This window comes from Silurus aristotelis, assembly GCF_946808225.1.
Source record: "Silurus aristotelis genome assembly, chromosome: 1".
NCBI classification, from domain to species: Eukaryota; Metazoa; Chordata; class Actinopteri; order Siluriformes; family Siluridae; genus Silurus; species Silurus aristotelis.
In genome coordinates this window covers 27,654,855-27,671,857 of record NC_139574.1, presented here as the reverse complement: position 1 = coordinate 27,671,857, position 17,003 = coordinate 27,654,855, and the positions used below count along the sequence as shown (strand labels likewise).

The 17,003-nt window shown below is 39.0% G+C and overlaps 1 protein-coding gene across 1 annotated transcript in view; it reads right to left on the bottom strand.

The window, feature by feature from the left end:
* Positions 1–6,367: 6,367 nt before the first annotated feature.
* Positions 6,368–17,003, bottom strand: part of nbeal2 (neurobeachin-like 2) — a 38,503-nt gene continuing 27,867 nt past the window's right edge. Inside the window, exons 36-55 of the mRNA XM_083553946.1 lie at positions 16,708–16,868; positions 15,786–15,919; positions 15,566–15,673; positions 15,267–15,362; positions 15,051–15,175; positions 14,561–14,701; positions 13,537–13,667; positions 12,985–13,094; positions 12,675–12,792; positions 12,364–12,461; positions 12,140–12,253; positions 11,958–12,044; positions 11,616–11,725; positions 10,595–10,767; positions 10,163–10,257; positions 8,691–8,807; positions 8,443–8,604; positions 8,176–8,324; positions 7,483–7,618; positions 6,368–7,283 (exon numbers count right to left, since the gene is read on the bottom strand). Of these exons, the coding sequence (XP_083410072.1) occupies positions 7,176–7,283; positions 7,483–7,618; positions 8,176–8,324; positions 8,443–8,604; positions 8,691–8,807; positions 10,163–10,257; positions 10,595–10,767; positions 11,616–11,725; positions 11,958–12,044; positions 12,140–12,253; positions 12,364–12,461; positions 12,675–12,792; positions 12,985–13,094; positions 13,537–13,667; positions 14,561–14,701; positions 15,051–15,175; positions 15,267–15,362; positions 15,566–15,673; positions 15,786–15,919; positions 16,708–16,868 (2,473 nt within the window). The 3' untranslated portion in view covers positions 6,368–7,175. The remainder of the gene's footprint in view (positions 7,284–7,482; positions 7,619–8,175; positions 8,325–8,442; positions 8,605–8,690; positions 8,808–10,162; positions 10,258–10,594; positions 10,768–11,615; positions 11,726–11,957; positions 12,045–12,139; positions 12,254–12,363; positions 12,462–12,674; positions 12,793–12,984; positions 13,095–13,536; positions 13,668–14,560; positions 14,702–15,050; positions 15,176–15,266; positions 15,363–15,565; positions 15,674–15,785; positions 15,920–16,707; positions 16,869–17,003) is intronic.

Sequence of the window (17,003 nt, the reverse complement as noted above, 5' to 3'; positions counted from 1 at the left end):
GCTTTCGGCGGTCCGCCTTGACGTCACTTTGTGCTCGTCCATGATTGGGCAGAGAGAAGAGTGGGGCGGGAGAGAGAGAGAGAGAGAGAGAGAGAGAGAGAATGATGGAGGGGAAATGTGTGGACAGGGTTAGGAAGAGAGAAAAGGGACGTGTGGATGGACGGATTAGTACAGAAAAGGATGGTCGAATAGATGAATGGGTAAAGAAAAGTTTGGATGGATGGATGGATGGATGGATGGACAAAGAAAAGGATGGTTGTTGGGATGGATGCAGATATGAATGGATGGAAGGGTAAAATAAAGATGGAGGAAGGGATGAATAAATGAGCGTATCATTGTATTGCTGGCCTACTTGTTAAAAGAGAGTGAGAGAAATTACACTAGCAAATTGGTTATTAAATCTTCTACATATTATTATTATTATTATTATTATTATTATTATTATTATTATTATTATTATTATTATTAATCATTACATAATGATGTCACATCACCTGAGTCACATAAAATTTACACATGGATTTTTGAATCTGATTTTCATGTGATTTCCACTCACATTACATCACTTCATTACCATAAACTGTTCACATGCTGTTTTCGCACATCTCTCCTGGATTGCTGCTATTTGCTCTTCTTGCACAACATTTTGTTTATGTTTTTGCTACTGTTCACTTTGTCTCGTTACAACAGGTTTACTGGCAGAGCTATTTTGTGTGTTGTCTTTGCACTGTTTGCACCAGGTTGCACACATGCACTTTATGTGGCGAGGACACTTACTAGTCCTTAGCCCTGTGTTTTCTGTTTCTGTGATTGTTGTGGTATGTAGCATCAGGGTTTTGGAGGAATGTTGTTTCATTTTACTGTGTACTGCGTCAGATATATATGGTTTAAATGACAATAAAAGCTTATTGACCTGACTTGACTTGATTTCTTTATTTGTCATTATTATGTATTTTTTATATATAAGGAGGATTTATTTTTCAATTTAGATTATATTTAATATAATATATTTTTTTATTTGAATATATTTTCCACACATCCCATATTGTTTACATGATGTCACATGTCCAGGACATGCAATTCATTTGGGAAAATTCATTTGAACATGATTTTCACATGCATTATATATTATTCACATAATCACATCATATAATCTATGTGATTTTACTGTAAGTAGTTGCTGTGGTGAAAATGTATGTGTTGAGAATAGACCCTGAATATGATGCCAATTCATTATAGGGTTTTGGATAGTGTGTGTGTGTGTGTGTGTGTGTGTGTGTGTGTGTGTGTGTGTGTGTGTGTGTGTGTGTGTGTGTGTGTGTGTGTGTGTGGGAGACCCGTCCCGTCTATACCTGTATGCTCGTCTTGACTTGAGACAAATAGTCCAGTCTTTTTTTTGAATCAGAGCGATTGAAGGGCTTCTAGATAAACAAGCGGTCAGTGGCTGTGGTCGTAAAGCCGCAGGGATGCACCACATGAGCTCTGGATACTTCAGAGGGCAACAAATGGAGACGGCCCCTAAAATACAATGAGAGGAGAGCTTCAAAGAGACACAGAAAGAGAAAAAGAGAAAAGAATAAAACAGATATATGTCTCAGCATCCACTGGCTGTTTAGAGTTTAGTAAAGAACAGCTGATACTTTATGAGCACTTCAGGCTGCACAGTGTGAACCTCAACCCAAGTCTGATGTATACACTTTTACACATACACCAAATATATATATATATATATATATATATATATATATATATATATATATATATATATATATATATATATATATATATATATAAAATTGTGTTTCAGAACACAATTTAGTTGTTTTAACTCATAATTTTTTCTTTTAGTTCATTCAGTGTGGTGACATACAAATAAATGAGATATATATATATATATCTCATTTATTTGTATGTTATTAAGTAGTGGTCTGGCTGTAATATAACCTGCAGAGACAAAACTACTGTATCTAGTTTTTTTAGGGTGCTGGAATATCCTAACATCTAATATTCTTATAAAACATCCAATAAATTTTTTTTTTTATTTTAATAAAAATGCAAATTGTAATTCGATTGGTTTTCTTGATTTCAAGAAAACGTACGGCTGTGTATAAGTAATTAATTTGCTATATATCGAAACAGCTTGTTTGTATATTATTATTATCTGGATTTCAGCTGATTATTTCAGAAAACATTTGTAACTTTCTTTAAACCAAGAGATGATATTCGTACATCAAAACTTGTGTAAATATCATTTCATTTACTGTCCTTTTTTAGCCGGATATGTGTGGACCGTGTTGCTCGTTTGTGTTTATGCAACTGTCCACTTTCGACATTTGCCTGCGATTGTTTTTCTTGATTTTCACCATATGTCTTTCATTTCAGCAATCCACTTCTACACAGCTTGTTAGAGGGTTAATTACTCATCAGGGATAAAACAAAAAAACTGGTCGGCACATTTTGTTTTCTATTAATGCACAATTCAGCACTGAAATGCAGCCTTGCAATTTGCTCCATATTGTCATATCTGCTAAGTTAATATCACTAGCAGGGCAAAGTGTTTCTTGACTAACTGGTTAAAAAAAAAAAAAAAAAAAAAAAAAAAAAAAAAGTGAAAACTGGCCACTGAAAGGATTTATGCAACTATCTACAAAAGTTTCCTGATATATTTTGGTAGTTTAGGTGAATTGAGAAGATACAGCTTTACAATACAGCATGACCGACTTATACAGCTTTTTAGGTCTGTGAAAGCATGCAATTATTTTCCTAACACATCATATTGTGGGCAAAGTTGTAAATATTGGCACGTAGATTTCATTGAAAAATGTTAATGCACTGTATTTTTACACACATTTCCCCTTTTAAACCAGTCTATGTATCTTAATGCATACATTTCAAAGAATTATATTAGTGATTGCAGCCAATGATGGAATTTACATTGCAAGTCCAAACCCACAATCAGATACGCAAGGCTTGTCATCATGTAGATTTCCAGAGGGTAACAAATAGGTGGTCAGCAGTGAATCTAGGAGGGGTGAAGAGGATTCACGGTTGTTCACAAGTGCTTGTGGTTCTAACAGTAAGCACTCAGACAACAAGTAATTGTCAGGGGCTTTCCATTTCTCTTTCTCCTTCCCCCTGCCTCAGGACTGGGAAGGAGATACCTGCTTTTATGGAGAGCGAGGTGTCAAGCCCTCCTCCCATTGTCAGCCTGAGAGATCAGAGACGGAATAGTGACCATAACCCCACACCCTCTCCTCCCTCCCGTCATCCTCTCTCATTCTATCTCTCTCTCTGAGCGTGCTCTGGCTGGAAAGGCCACAGGCTGTCTCTCTCCAAACCCCTCTTCCCCCCCCCCCCCCCCGGCTCTATTGTCCCCCTTGGGGTGTTTATGAGTAGAGCTACAGGATGTTCGGCCCACAAGCGCATCAAAGGATTCCTCATCCAGATAAATGTAGGGTAACTGTGACCTTTTCAACCCTGATTGGATTGACACGTCAGGACAGGAGGAGGGAGGCGCAGAGCGAGACGTTTCGAAGAGAATGTTGAATAGAATAGAAAGAGATACTGAAGAGAAATTGCTCAGGCACTAATGTGACACGGCAAAGGGTTGTACATTATTGCATGCATGTTTCTGTAAAGTTACAAGAACTATTTTAGTATATAAAATCACATTTTTATATTTACAGTGGTTATTTGCAAACATTAACTGCTTACCAGTGTTTCGTTCGGTGTTTCAATATTGTCACCTTATTGTAAGTGCACCAGCTTCTCCTGAATAATGATGGTTTGTGTGACCTGTAATATAAATTGATACCTGCACTGGAAATACTTATTTATCATCACTGTCTTCAATAACTGCTTTATCCTGCTCAGGATCATTGCAGCTCTGGAATCCGGCATTGGAATATTTGAGAACTGAAAACAGGACTGTATTTAAAATGCTCATGATAATTAAATATTTGAATCATTCAAATATTAAACATAATATAATATTTTTTTATATTCTTGATATTTTGGAAATGGCAATACATTTTTTATTTTTTTTTTAGAGCAAAGTCTCTTGGTACTTACCATTTAAAAACAGTGTATTAATGGAAGCAGTGTGTTTAGAATATATCCAGACCTTCCATTTCCCCCCAACATTTTATTATGTTGCAGTTTTATAATAAAATACTTTAAAACCAGATTTAGCTCAGGTTTTCTGGATCAGAGTGAGTGGACATGATTTAAAAACACACACCTCTCTATATAAGATCTAACAGCTGAAAATTCATATCGAAGCTAAAAACCAAGCAAGAAGCCTAAAGAATTTGCCTTTTAAGCTCAAAGACAGGATTGTATTGAGGAACAGTTTTAGAAAACAAAAATAAATGCTGAATTGAAGGGGCTCGAGAGCACAGTGACCGCCATAATTCTTACAAAGAAGAAGTTTGGAACAATCAGGACCCTCCGCTGTGCCGCCTGGCAAAACTGAGCAATCAGAGGAGAAACACCTTGGTAAGAAACCTGACCAAGAAACAAAATGGTCATTCCGATTGAGCTACGGAGACCATGTGTGGAGAATGTTGAAATTTGCAGAAGGTGACCATCACTACAACACTCCACTGAGTTGTGTTTTACAGTGGAGAAACCTCTCCTCAGAACAAGACACATGAAAACCCTACTTGAAATTTGTTGATTTGTCTGTGATGATGTATGGTTTAGAGACAGTGGCATTGAGTAAAAGACAGGAGGTGGAGCTGGAGGTAGCAGAGCTGAAGATGTTGAGGTTTTCGTTGAGAGTGACAAAGATTGACAGGATTAGAAATGAGTTTATTAGAGGGACAGTGCATACTGTATGTAGGACTTTTTGGAGACAAGGTGAGGGAGGAGAGATTTAGATGGTTTGGACATGTGCACAGGAGGGATGCTGAGGATGGAGCTGCCAGGAAGGAGGAAAAGAGGAAGGCCAAGGAGGAGGGTTATGGATGTGGTGAGAGAGGACATGCAGGTAGTTGGTTTGAAAAAGGCAAATGTAGAGAAGAGGGGGGTATGGAGACGGATGATCCGCTGTGACGACCCCTAATGGGAGCAGCCGAAAGAAGAAGTAGTAGTTATTAAAAAAACAGCTTTTAAAAAATAAATGTAAAGTTATTATAAATCTGGTTGCTTTTGCTATTACAACTGCTGTTGTGGTATGTAATGATTTAATCACATTAAAAAACCTGAACAACTCCAAACATGTCAGTGAGAAGACACTGTGTCCCATCAAGGGTGAACTAATTGAAAAGACTATCACTAATGAAAGTATTAAAAAGTCCAGGCGCAATATAAATGAATGCAAATGAAATCATTTTCCTTTCTTTAGTGTATACATAACCAAAGAAGATGCGAGATGTCTGATACCTACATAAAAGAAAAATGAGGCAACGGGACGATTGAAAGAAAGAAACAAGATGTATTTCATGTTCATACACACCCACTCTTACACATATTGGAAAAAAAAAAAAGAAGAAAAAAAGGATCACAGATGCAAAGTTTGCAGCGGTTAATAAGCACCAGCCAGCTACAAGACCGAACGCAGCGATATGAATTGGTGTGAAGACAAAACTCCCAACAGTGTGCGTGCCAGAGCTCACCGCAGGGCATCTCGTCACATCGTTTATTTCCGCTGTGTTTACGCGGAGTGCAAGGCATGAATAGAAGGCAATGGTGCTAACATGAAAAGACTCATTCACTCTGCACAGCAGTGTTCACAACAAATGAGAAACACAAACTTGAGTACATTGCTTCAGATTGTAACAGGAATAAAAAAAAAAAATAAAAAAAAAAAGTGCGTGAAGAGGCGGCGTGGGTCCAGTCGAACAAAACAGCATTGGTAAAGGCTTTAAAAGGCATCAAACATTTTGCGCTTGCCAGTGGTTTGACCTGTAATATAGTAGAAAAGACGAGCAGGGAAAGCTGGGTGGTAAAAAAAAAAAAAAAAAAAAGGATGTGTGCTGAGCAGCAGTCCATAGGGCCAAGGGATGGGGGACAGTGCAGCTCGGGCTCAGCATTGCTGCATTCCCATGTGTTCTACAGACTTACAACACTCTTCAAAGGGTCGAGTGTTTCACCAAAAAAAGAAAAGAAAAGAAAAACATACCAGTGCGGGCGACTCGAAACGCTTAACGCCAAGACTCACATTTACACAACAAGTGTAAAAGCAGTTTCATGTATTGCTAAGATTCATTGTTTTGAATCATTTTAGTCTTTGAGGCACTTGAAAGCAGAAGACACGCAGGAACAAAGAGCAACGACGACGATGAATTGAATAAAATATACTCTTCCAAAGCGATGTATTTTAACACAGGAATCAGAGAGGCACTTTTTTTTTTTACACACACACACACACACACACACGCACACACACATAAAACAAAAACCTGCAACCAGTGCGTAAGCCCACTACAAAAACGACACAAACGAGTGTGACGCAAAAATACGCCATTACAAATATAGATTTGTCTAACAGTGTAGTAACAGACAGAAATTTTCGTTGAAGGCACAAATTTTACAAGTCTTTTGAATGTCGAAGTGCATTCAGCAACTGCGTGCAACCACGGGATATTCACCCACACACACACACACACACACACACACACACTCACTAAAAATTATTTAAAAAAAAGAAGCGAATGCTCTTTCTTTCTCTTCCTCTCTCTCTATTCCTTACACACACAATGCTAAAAGATCCTGTTAATATATCAGTGTGTGGGCTGTTTGACAGATGACGACACACCCCGGCCACAACCAGCAGCTCAAGAGAGGTCTGTGTGTCTTCAGCTTCATCCCCAGCGTACATGGTGTGTGTCAGGACGTCCTGTTATTTCAGAATTCCTGGCTCCGAGACTGAATCCACTCTCCCATCCAAGTTCAGGTGAGTTTAAGCCTTTCTCCGATTCTCAAGCTTTGGAATGATTACTGTTTAAAAACAACAACAACAACAAAAAAAAAACAGTCCAATATAATAAAATAGAAATGTCCCTTTTCCTTTTGCTTGTTTTTAAAAAGTGCAGCTTTGGATGACTCTGCTTTAATCCATAAAACCAGAGCAGCAGCCCTAAGTATGCAGACCTGTGTGCAGGGTAAACATCTCAGGTGTGTGTGTGTGTGTGTATAAAGAGTGCTGTTGAAGGCATGCGGAGTGTGTATGCTCATTTCCCAGCATGGTCAGTAGGGTTGTATTCAGTCTCTCCTGAAGACACCTGAGAGATTCTGCGTGTAGATCCCCAGAGACGCCGAGAGAACTGGCCTGAGCGCACCTAAATCAACACACACACACAGAGGGAAATTTCTTAACTAGGCAGCCAACCTGCTGTGTTTGTTAGGAAACACTGTCATGAGTTGTCTACAGTTAGATAAAATATGATGTCAAATTGAGGCACAAATCGATGAAAATCCGAGTTCTGTGATTTATTTCTTTTTTGTTACTACACCAAAGAGTTTCTTTTTTTCTTTTACCTCCTCTGGTTTTCCAGCTCCCACAACGATGAGTTTGCCGTCCTCCAGTCCCACCAGAATGTGACTGCTCTCCTTGGTGACTGATACACTGCGAATAGGGAGCTTCAGCGCCAAGGGCTTAGTAGCCTGCTCTAAGCTGCAACACAAACCCCCATCAATATTTAATAACTGCCCTTATGACTACAAAACCATATCCAGGCTTGGAGAAAAGGGTTCTGTAAGGATTCATTGGTTCTGGATGAAATACAGTTTTGAGTTTTACATACATTGGCGTCCAAATGCCTGAGACCACACTGAAAATCTTCGTGAGCATAAATAAAAAGAAACATCCTGACTATTTAATACAGATACCATTTGTAAGTCTGTTAGACAAAAGATTTTCCATGAGTTGTATCAGCATTTTTTCCAGAAAGCACACTGATGGATTTGATCTAAGAGGGATCATAAAGGTTTGCACTTGTGGACTCCATGCCAGAGCAAAAAAAGCTTTAAAGCGTTACAAACCAAGTAGGAATAAACTCGGAGACTTTTAAAAATTTTTTTTAAGATTGTATATTTCTGAAGCTTTAGCTGATATGCAGACTAGATAAGGTGAGAGTACACACATTTAAGCTAAAGGTTAAGCATAGCATTAATAAAACCTCGCCAGAGGCGGAGCTAACGACCTGCCAGAGCCCGAGTGCTGCCGATTACCTGAACAGATTTTTAATGTGCAAGTTGCCCTGTAGTGTGCCCAGTATGAGGTAGTCAGAAACCATATACAGCGCCGACACTGGCTCCTCCAGCACCGAGGACGCCAACAGTGTGCCGTTCACAGAGTACACATGCAGTGCACACTTCTCCTACAACACCAAGCACACACATACACACACAAATAAATACACAAGCATGCCAGACTATCATCAATTCATGTTTACATAAACAGTGAAACAATACACAAAAGTAAAGAAGATGACTTGCCTTCCCACCAGAGCAGCCCTCCAGGACAGACTGTGCCACCATGTGACCCTCCATTCCCACCTGCAGTAGGTTTACACAAACAGAAACGCAGCTCTCGCAGGGAGGACGCAGCGTGCGGAGATACTGTCCTCGTCGGATGCTGTGCACGATCACGATACCATCCTGACGACGCAGGAAATGAAACAAAAATTGGTATTTTGTGGAAACAAGGAGAAGGTGAGAGCTGATTCGCTTTCAGTGTGACTAACTTTTGATCCTGAAACAGCCATGTCCAGCTCAGTGCTTATGGAGACACAGGTGACCTCTACATCATGACCACACAGCACCTGCACAGGTCGTGGACATAGACCAGTGGAGAAACCACCCTACACGCGAGAGAAAAAGAGCGAGAGAGAGAGAGAGAGAGAGAGAGAGAGAGAGAGAGAAAGAGAGAGAGAGAGAGAGACAGATATAGAGAGAGGAAAAATATTATATGAGCATTCTGCCTCAGTTGTGAGGAGTATGATTCTTATTAATTAAATGCATTTAGTAGAATAAGTCCACTGCCAATTAATTTTAATATTTTATCAGTTATGAAAAAAAACCAAATGCAATTTCTCCATGACTGATCATTTAACCGCAGTATAAAGTAGGTAGAAGTATTTTAGTCAAGGTCATTAAAGTTCATAAAAAATGCTTTATAATAGCTAAACAATATATTAGTTCCATCTGTATAAAATCACAAGATTGTGTGTGTGTGTGTATATATACTGTCTATTATATATATATATATATATATATATATATATATATATATATATATATATATATATATATATATACATATATACATATATACAGAGAGAGAGAGAGAGAGAGAGAGAGAGAGAGAGAGAGAGAGAGAGAGAGAGAGAGAGATTGATGCTTTATGCAAATGTATGTTTATTATTAGTGAAACCAAAGTCAGCATAAAGCATGAAGACAAAATATTCTTGTAAATGTTTTAAAGTAACTATGGTGTTTTCATTTACGTAAATCATCAGGACACCAAATGGAACTTTTGCTATGTTTCCACACGGACGGTTAATAAGGTGATACCGGAGAAACTGTACCTCCTCTAACTTTCGTACGGATTACAGAATCAGAGAATATTTGTGTTTGACTTGAATGGAAAAGTAGACATTTCGAGGCTTCTATTCATGTATTTATTATGTCTGTGAGGCAAATATTCCCTGAGATTCAGGTTGTTTTATTTATGTGTTTGTGAAGAGAGATGACAGAGACGGCAGAGAGCGCCCCCTGTCGGTTTTGTTGATATTATAAGTCTTTACAAATAAAAGTAGACTCTTTACAGATTTGAATGATGTATTGCTTTTATCTTTACAATCAAAAAAGACAAAAAAAAAAAAGGACTTCGTGTGAGGAGAAAAAAACATGAATTTAGCAATGAATAATGATAAAATAAAAGGTTTAAAGACTCACTGCTGTTCATTACTAAAACAAAAAAAAATGACTGAACATTACAGTGGCATAATAGAAACAACACACTTTGGAATGTGCAGTTTACTACAACATCCTGTCATTTTTTACACTTTACTTGTTGCTTTATATTTGGATTCCAGTGCACAAGATGGAGTTAACAGAAGAGAGTATATGTGTGAACTGCAGCCATAATTGTTCTATAGTCTACAATTTAAACTCTAACATAATGATGTACTGGGTTATTAAACACTGTTCAGACCTGTTGGAGAACCTGCCACACCATGCAGGTGGTGTCACGAGAGCCTGAGATGAGGTAGATACCGCACAGGTCTAAAGCCAGACACGTCACCACATCTAAAACACAGTCAGGAGAAAAGTTTGACAGTTCGGTGTCTTAGAGAAGATACATAATTGTTACAGTGTAACCAAGACAATATTCAACAAATACCAAATTGTACTGAGAATCTTTTTTTTTCTATAAATGCTGATTAGCATTTAGTAATTAAGTATTAAATAAAAAATTATCTTTTCCTTTCTGTAATAATCGAATAATTCACTGTGACTTTATTCAGTTCTAAAACTGTTATAAAGATTTCACATCATTTCATAACACCGCACTTTTTCACTCTAAAACTCTGGATGTTCGTCAATTTATATCTTAGAATATTTTACTTGTGCTTTCATGTCTCACCTGCATGACGGCAGATCCTGCCCACTAGTTTGGCCTTGGCCAGTGTGGTGACACGGAGGCTGCAGTCCCAGTGCCCCCCGCTGAACAGCAGGCGGGCGTCGGTGGACACCACTAGCACCCGGGCCCCCATGTCCACCCCTGGCGAGAAGGGTCCACTCAGGAAACGATGAGTTCTAAATATCACACACACACACACACACACACACACACAGATTGTTTCTGCCGCATTACTGACAAAAAAAATTAACAACACTCCTAAAAAATCAATTACAACCTCATCCTTAATACATTCACAAAAATGGTTGCAGGGACACAAAACAAGTGCTCTCAATTTCTAGATTTAAACTTAATTAAAAACCTGGTGTTTGATTTGGAAAGGCAAGTTCACATACACAAACCCTAGAAGATAAAGGAAATTTAAATACTCTGCCTGTAGGAGAAGCCTAAGATTCCTCTGCAAATTACTTTGATACACTGTACGGCCAAATGTCTTTGGAAACCTGACCATCAGACCCACTTGTGTCTTTACCAAACTGTCGCCACAATTAGGGCTTTTCTTTTTCCAGAACTACACGGCCCAAACCTGCTTCAACATGGAAACCCCCCTGTGCACAAAGCAAGGTTCATCACCATTTCATCTTTTGAAAAATTTGGTGTAGAAAACCCTGCGTGACCTTCACAAAGCCCTGACATCAACCCTATAGAACACTTTTGGATGAACTGGAAAACCGACCGGGTCTCTTTACTCAACATAAGTGCCTGACCTTACTATTGCTCTTAGAGCTGAAATCCCCACAGTCAAGGTTTTAGAAAATTAAGGGAAAAGTCCAAATCTGAAATTGATCTTCAACAAGCAAATTAATAATTGGGTGACTAAATAACTTTGGTCATAAAGTGTGTTAGAGCAAGAGGCTCCATTTTAATTTTTTCCCCCCAAGAGAGAAGTAGAGAATTGGCAACTTTAAAACAAGCACAGTACTATCGATCATGTTTGTATATGTGTGTGTGTGTGTCTGCTTACTTCGGATTGCTCATCGTGGGGTCCTTAGTAAAAGTGAAATAATTGGCGATGTTCTTGTCGTAGGGCAGCCAGCTGTGTGTTCCGATCTGTCCTTTAGAGCTCACAGTCACCTGGTGTAACACACAACCATGACACATGTTTCTAGATTCAAGAATTTGTTTGACATATCTAGATATATACAGTCTCTCAAAAAAGTGAGTACACCCCTCAATGCTGCTATACAAGCTGCACATTGACTAAAATATATCCAAGTTTCATTTCTATATTATTGTCCCTTGAGAAGACACTAAAATGTAATAGAGCTTATATATAAGATAATATAAGATGACGCTCGTCCCTCACCAGCACATCGGACCCCGGTATGATGAAGGAGTGAGTCTGATTCCTGGGCACCATAGCCTGAACTAGAGGCACACCATCATTCACCACCTGCAGACAAACAGAAACAGAAAAACACCCGTTTTCATTTACATACTCTTAGAAACCCGGTGTGTTCAGTGTCTCCAATAATAGTGAGTTCTGACCTCCACGAACGGTCTCAGTTTATCCAGCTGCTCAAAGAGGTTGGGAGGCAGTGTGTCGATACGTGCCTGCCGTCTGGATGCGCTCTGCGCTAACATACGGGGAGGATGCGGCTCCTAAAGCGCAACCATGCACGGTAGTTAAATGATATGCTGTTGAATGCTGTATCGCAATAAAAGAGGTTATTTCATGCATATAGGAACGTGTCCGTGTTTTTCGCTGTTACCTTGAGAAGCTGACAAGGTGTTTGCCCAAAGTTACTTATAATGCCCTCCAAAGCCTTGCGTTCAGTCTCATTTGCTATAGCATCCAGATCCACTGCACCTGAAGAGTGAATACAGAGAACCGTACAGAAATGACTGCCTGCTGTAATCAGTGTAATAGGGAGAAATTAGACTGGGAATGGGAGATGAATCTCTTTAACATTCATCCATTTAAGATTATTCTGGCATACAAACATTGAATGAAGAGTACATTAAAAATGTGTGAACAGTAGTAATTGATACAAACTGCAGCCAGAGAGCCCGAGTGTCTTACCTTCATACGTGCAGTAGTAGAACACGTTGAGCGCCTCCACAGCGGCAGAGCCACGCTGTTTATAGCCAAATATCAGATCAATCCACTCGTGCAGGTGGGCAGACACATGCTCACTCTCCTGAAAACAAAACCACAACACGTGTGTGTGTGTGTGTGTGTGTGTGTGTGCATAAAATTGCCGGCAGGCTACACACGTGCGAAGGCTGCTGAAGCCTCAAACTTTGTGGTTTCTATTTGTATATATGTGAGCCCATGCTGATGTGCCCGACTGTGCATGTGTAAGTGTATACATGTCTGCTATGCAAATTACAAGCGCCTGGCGATGTTTTCTGATGAAATCCTCTCTGGAAGAAGCCCAGTTTGGCAGCACCACATTATTCACTTGGTCCTGATTTACTTGAAGACAGCCCAAATTGAACTCTGTAGAACAAAATAATGTTTTTTATATTAATAGATTCAGATGCCTTCCTATACTGTATTTTAAAGGAAATCATTCAATTATTCAAAATGTTTGATCCTGGTCAGGACCATGGTGGATCCTTAAGGGAATGTAGCATAGCCAATACTTCAATTAGAATGCTTCTGGATATTAGGAGAAAACTAAAAAATACTAAAAGATCCATATGCAGATAGAGGGAGAACTCTTCCTAATGCCATGTGAGTTATTATGTGATGGGAAAGAGACAGAGTCAGCCAGAAAACAAGAAAGGTTCTACACAAGTATTAACGTCTATACCATATCACACTGTTTGGTGAAAAAAACGTGGTTTGAAGTTGGTTTGGAGGGAAACCAGGGAAAACTTCGTGTTCCTATAAAATTTATTATGGAAAGAAAAAAGGAATGCTCTGTGCTGATGTATACCGTTCATGTTCTGCAGGAATTCTGGGAAGTAGAAGAACTCGGGGATGAGCTCTTTCACATCGGCTGGGCTTTCCATACGAGCCTGCCATGCTGCTGCTACTGAGTGAAACTGTCTGTCTGCACAGTCGAACCTGCACACACACACCAAAAACACATACCCAGAGACAAAGCAAATTGCATCAGAAGGCCAAAAGAATTAATTCTTAAAAATTGCCATACATACAGCACAAAAATAAAACCTAATATCGATATTAAAACACCGTAATTTAAGATACAAGGTGAAATATTATTTAAGGTTAATTATTTTATCCAGTATGATGGAGTAAATGATCAACCGCCAGGTCTGGGCAAAGAACAAGAGAGCACAACTTGTCCGTGTGCAATACTGCCATCTACTGGCTAATCATGGTGACACACTACAAATACTCCTGGTACGCCTTAAACTTAAAGGCAGTAACTACATATAGATATATAACTTTAAAGCAATTATTATATATAAACCTGCTGGATGCTACAGCGTTAAGAAGCCTAAGGGTTACAGCAAAATACATTAATATTTAATTTGATCATACATTTTTTTTGGGTATCACTAGAAGAGCAAAAACTCTTTTTTTTGGGAGATAATTAGAGATCTGACATGCAGGTTCATTATTGGGACACACAACAGATCAGATCCAATCATGCAACACATAAATATTGCCATTTCTTTGGCCAGAACTGAAATTATTTGTATTGTATTTGTAATGTAATGTTTTTATAAGGAATATTTTGGAAATCCTTTAATTTTAATGTGTAAAGTATTGTAAAGCTCTGTAGAAAGATATAGAAATAGATATTAGATGTGCATCGAGATTGGCTGATGCTCAAGGTTTCAGTGGCGTTATTTAAAAAGAAATAATGGCTTGCAATTTGTAAAAATGCATTTATCGACTGCATAAAACAATTGCTGGTCAAGTAAAAGGCAGTCATGTAAAAACAGTCATAAATGCTTTGCTGTGTGTTGCCAGTGTGACGTGTGACCTACTTGCCGCTCTGCAGCTGGATGTGGAGTCTGGTGAAAGGCTCCATGCGGATCATGTAGTGCATGACGCCTGCTGCGTTGGAGTAGTGTGTGCCGTAGTGGAACTTATCAACGGTGCCTGCGGGGTCTTCAAAGCTCTCGTACCTGCGCATGCGCACACGTAAACACACACCCATTAAATTCTGTTTCACCTTAACTTTTAGCAGCCATTAGCAGGTCCAGACTAACATTCTTTCATAACTATGTCCTTTTTTCCCCCTTTTAGTTTTAGTGCAATTACTAAACAATTCACTGCGGTTACAGAATTACGCCTTAGGATGTATTAATAAATAACATCCAGTGGATTTAAAAGTTAATCATTGTTGAACAAACCAGAATGTGTCACAGAACATCAATATTTTTTTTATATTGTACTCCAGTCAGACCATACTTCAGCACAGGCTTGGTTTTAACAGTCAGGTATCAATGATACATAAAGAACAAAGTAGCTCACTTCTCTCTGACATCCTGGGCATGACGAGGGTTCACCACTCCAATGGGTTTAGACAGATCTCTGAACACAGCCGGATCTTCTAAGTCCAGTACACTAGATGTGTAGTCACAAAGCACCCAAGGGAACTGAAACAAACAACACGGGTGTGTATGAAGTAAAGCAAATTCACTAAAGGATAAAAGACACTAAAGAAAAGTAAAAGAAGACGAGTTTTACCACAGGGTACTGAGAGAGATCGTTATAGGTGCGACCTGCAATGGTGTTGAGCTGCATGAGATACTCAAAGTTGGAGATCTCTCTGCACACCCATTTCTGCACGACATACAGTCAACACAATAAATATGTGTACAAAACCAGGGCAAAAAAATATCCAATAAAATGAAAGACTGAAGACATAACACATAAAACAAATGACATACTACACAAACAGAGACATTAAGTTAAAATCATTGTTATTCAGAATATTAGACTGTGTTTCATTTCTCATTAGATAAAGATGAAGGTTAGTATAATACTTGAGTGAGATTGGAGGCTTTGAGAAGTTCCTGAGGAGACCGGGAGCCGAAGTAAAACAGATTAGGAGGCCGGAGGCCAAGAATCCTGGTGTAGACTTTGTTCCGCACCTGTGGTGGTCAGAAAAAGCAAATGGTGAGGGGAGTGTATGCAAAACTTTTCCACATATCCCATGTGCAGGATGTGTGAGATTAGTGTGAATGATTAATGGATTGAGCTCACCTTCTTCCTGAAGTTGATGAAGTAGTGAGCCTGGTCGATAAAGAAAAGCTCGAGCGCCGAGCGCCGCAGGTTGTAGCGTCTCAGGTGGACTTCTCTCAGCTGATTTAGTGAGCGCTTGAAATCGAAACCTATGCCTGCACGAAACACGCAAACATCAGCTGAATACGTTCGGTTTTCACAGTTTAATTTTCTTGCTCTTCAAAGTTTACACTATACCAACACGAGGCAAACTGCACAGCACATTCTTTAGCTTACAATAACCAGGCCTGCCTTCTCCGCAACGTCTGTGTGTGAAAAAAATGACTCAATCCATTACAGTGTCGTTCTTTCTATAAATATCATCTAAACTATCTGGAATGCTGTACCCACAGGCAGTGAAAGTACCCTAATTATTTACTTAAGTAGATTTATAGTAGTTCTGGTGAAAGTTTAAAATTCTTGCTGTATGAAAGTCATTCTACAAGAAAAATCACATACATGCTGATTATAGATACTGATTGTAAATTAGTGCCTTTTTTTTTTTTACCCAAGAAACAGAAAATATTTGCTAAAGCTAACTAAAACACATCCATGTGCACCTCTAAACATTACCTAGCATTGATAATATCCATAACAACCAAGCCAACTCTATACTAATAGCTGTATGTCTTGAGAGTAGAGTGTAGTGTTTGTGAAAATGTAGGACTGTTAGGAATTTAGATCACTACTGAAGATTAGGTAACAGTAAAAAAAAATATTGAAACCCTCAATAGATACATAAGAAACAGACTTAAATATAGATAATGCTATCAGACATGCAGTTTAATGTATTTCATAATTTTTCCCCAAAGTAGTAAGTAAAAGACCTCTTTTTTTTATTTCAAAATATATTTCCACACATATATTTGCATAAATATATACAGGATTACAGTCTTTTCCATACCCTCCTCTGTCTCCTCCTTCTCATTGCTGGCATCATAGAAGTAGATGTGGTGTGTAGTAACTTCAAGGCGCCCCGTCACCACAGCTACTATAGTGATGAGCTCACAGTCCTCAGAGAGCACAAGCTTTTCCTTTTGGCTCTCCTCCTCCGCCTCCTCCGCCCTGACACACACAAGCACACACGCGCACACACACACGCGCGCACACACACACACACACACACACACACACACTTCAGTCATCTCTGCCACTCACACCCCAATTTACGCTCTGCACATGCCAAGGCTTTATGTATTT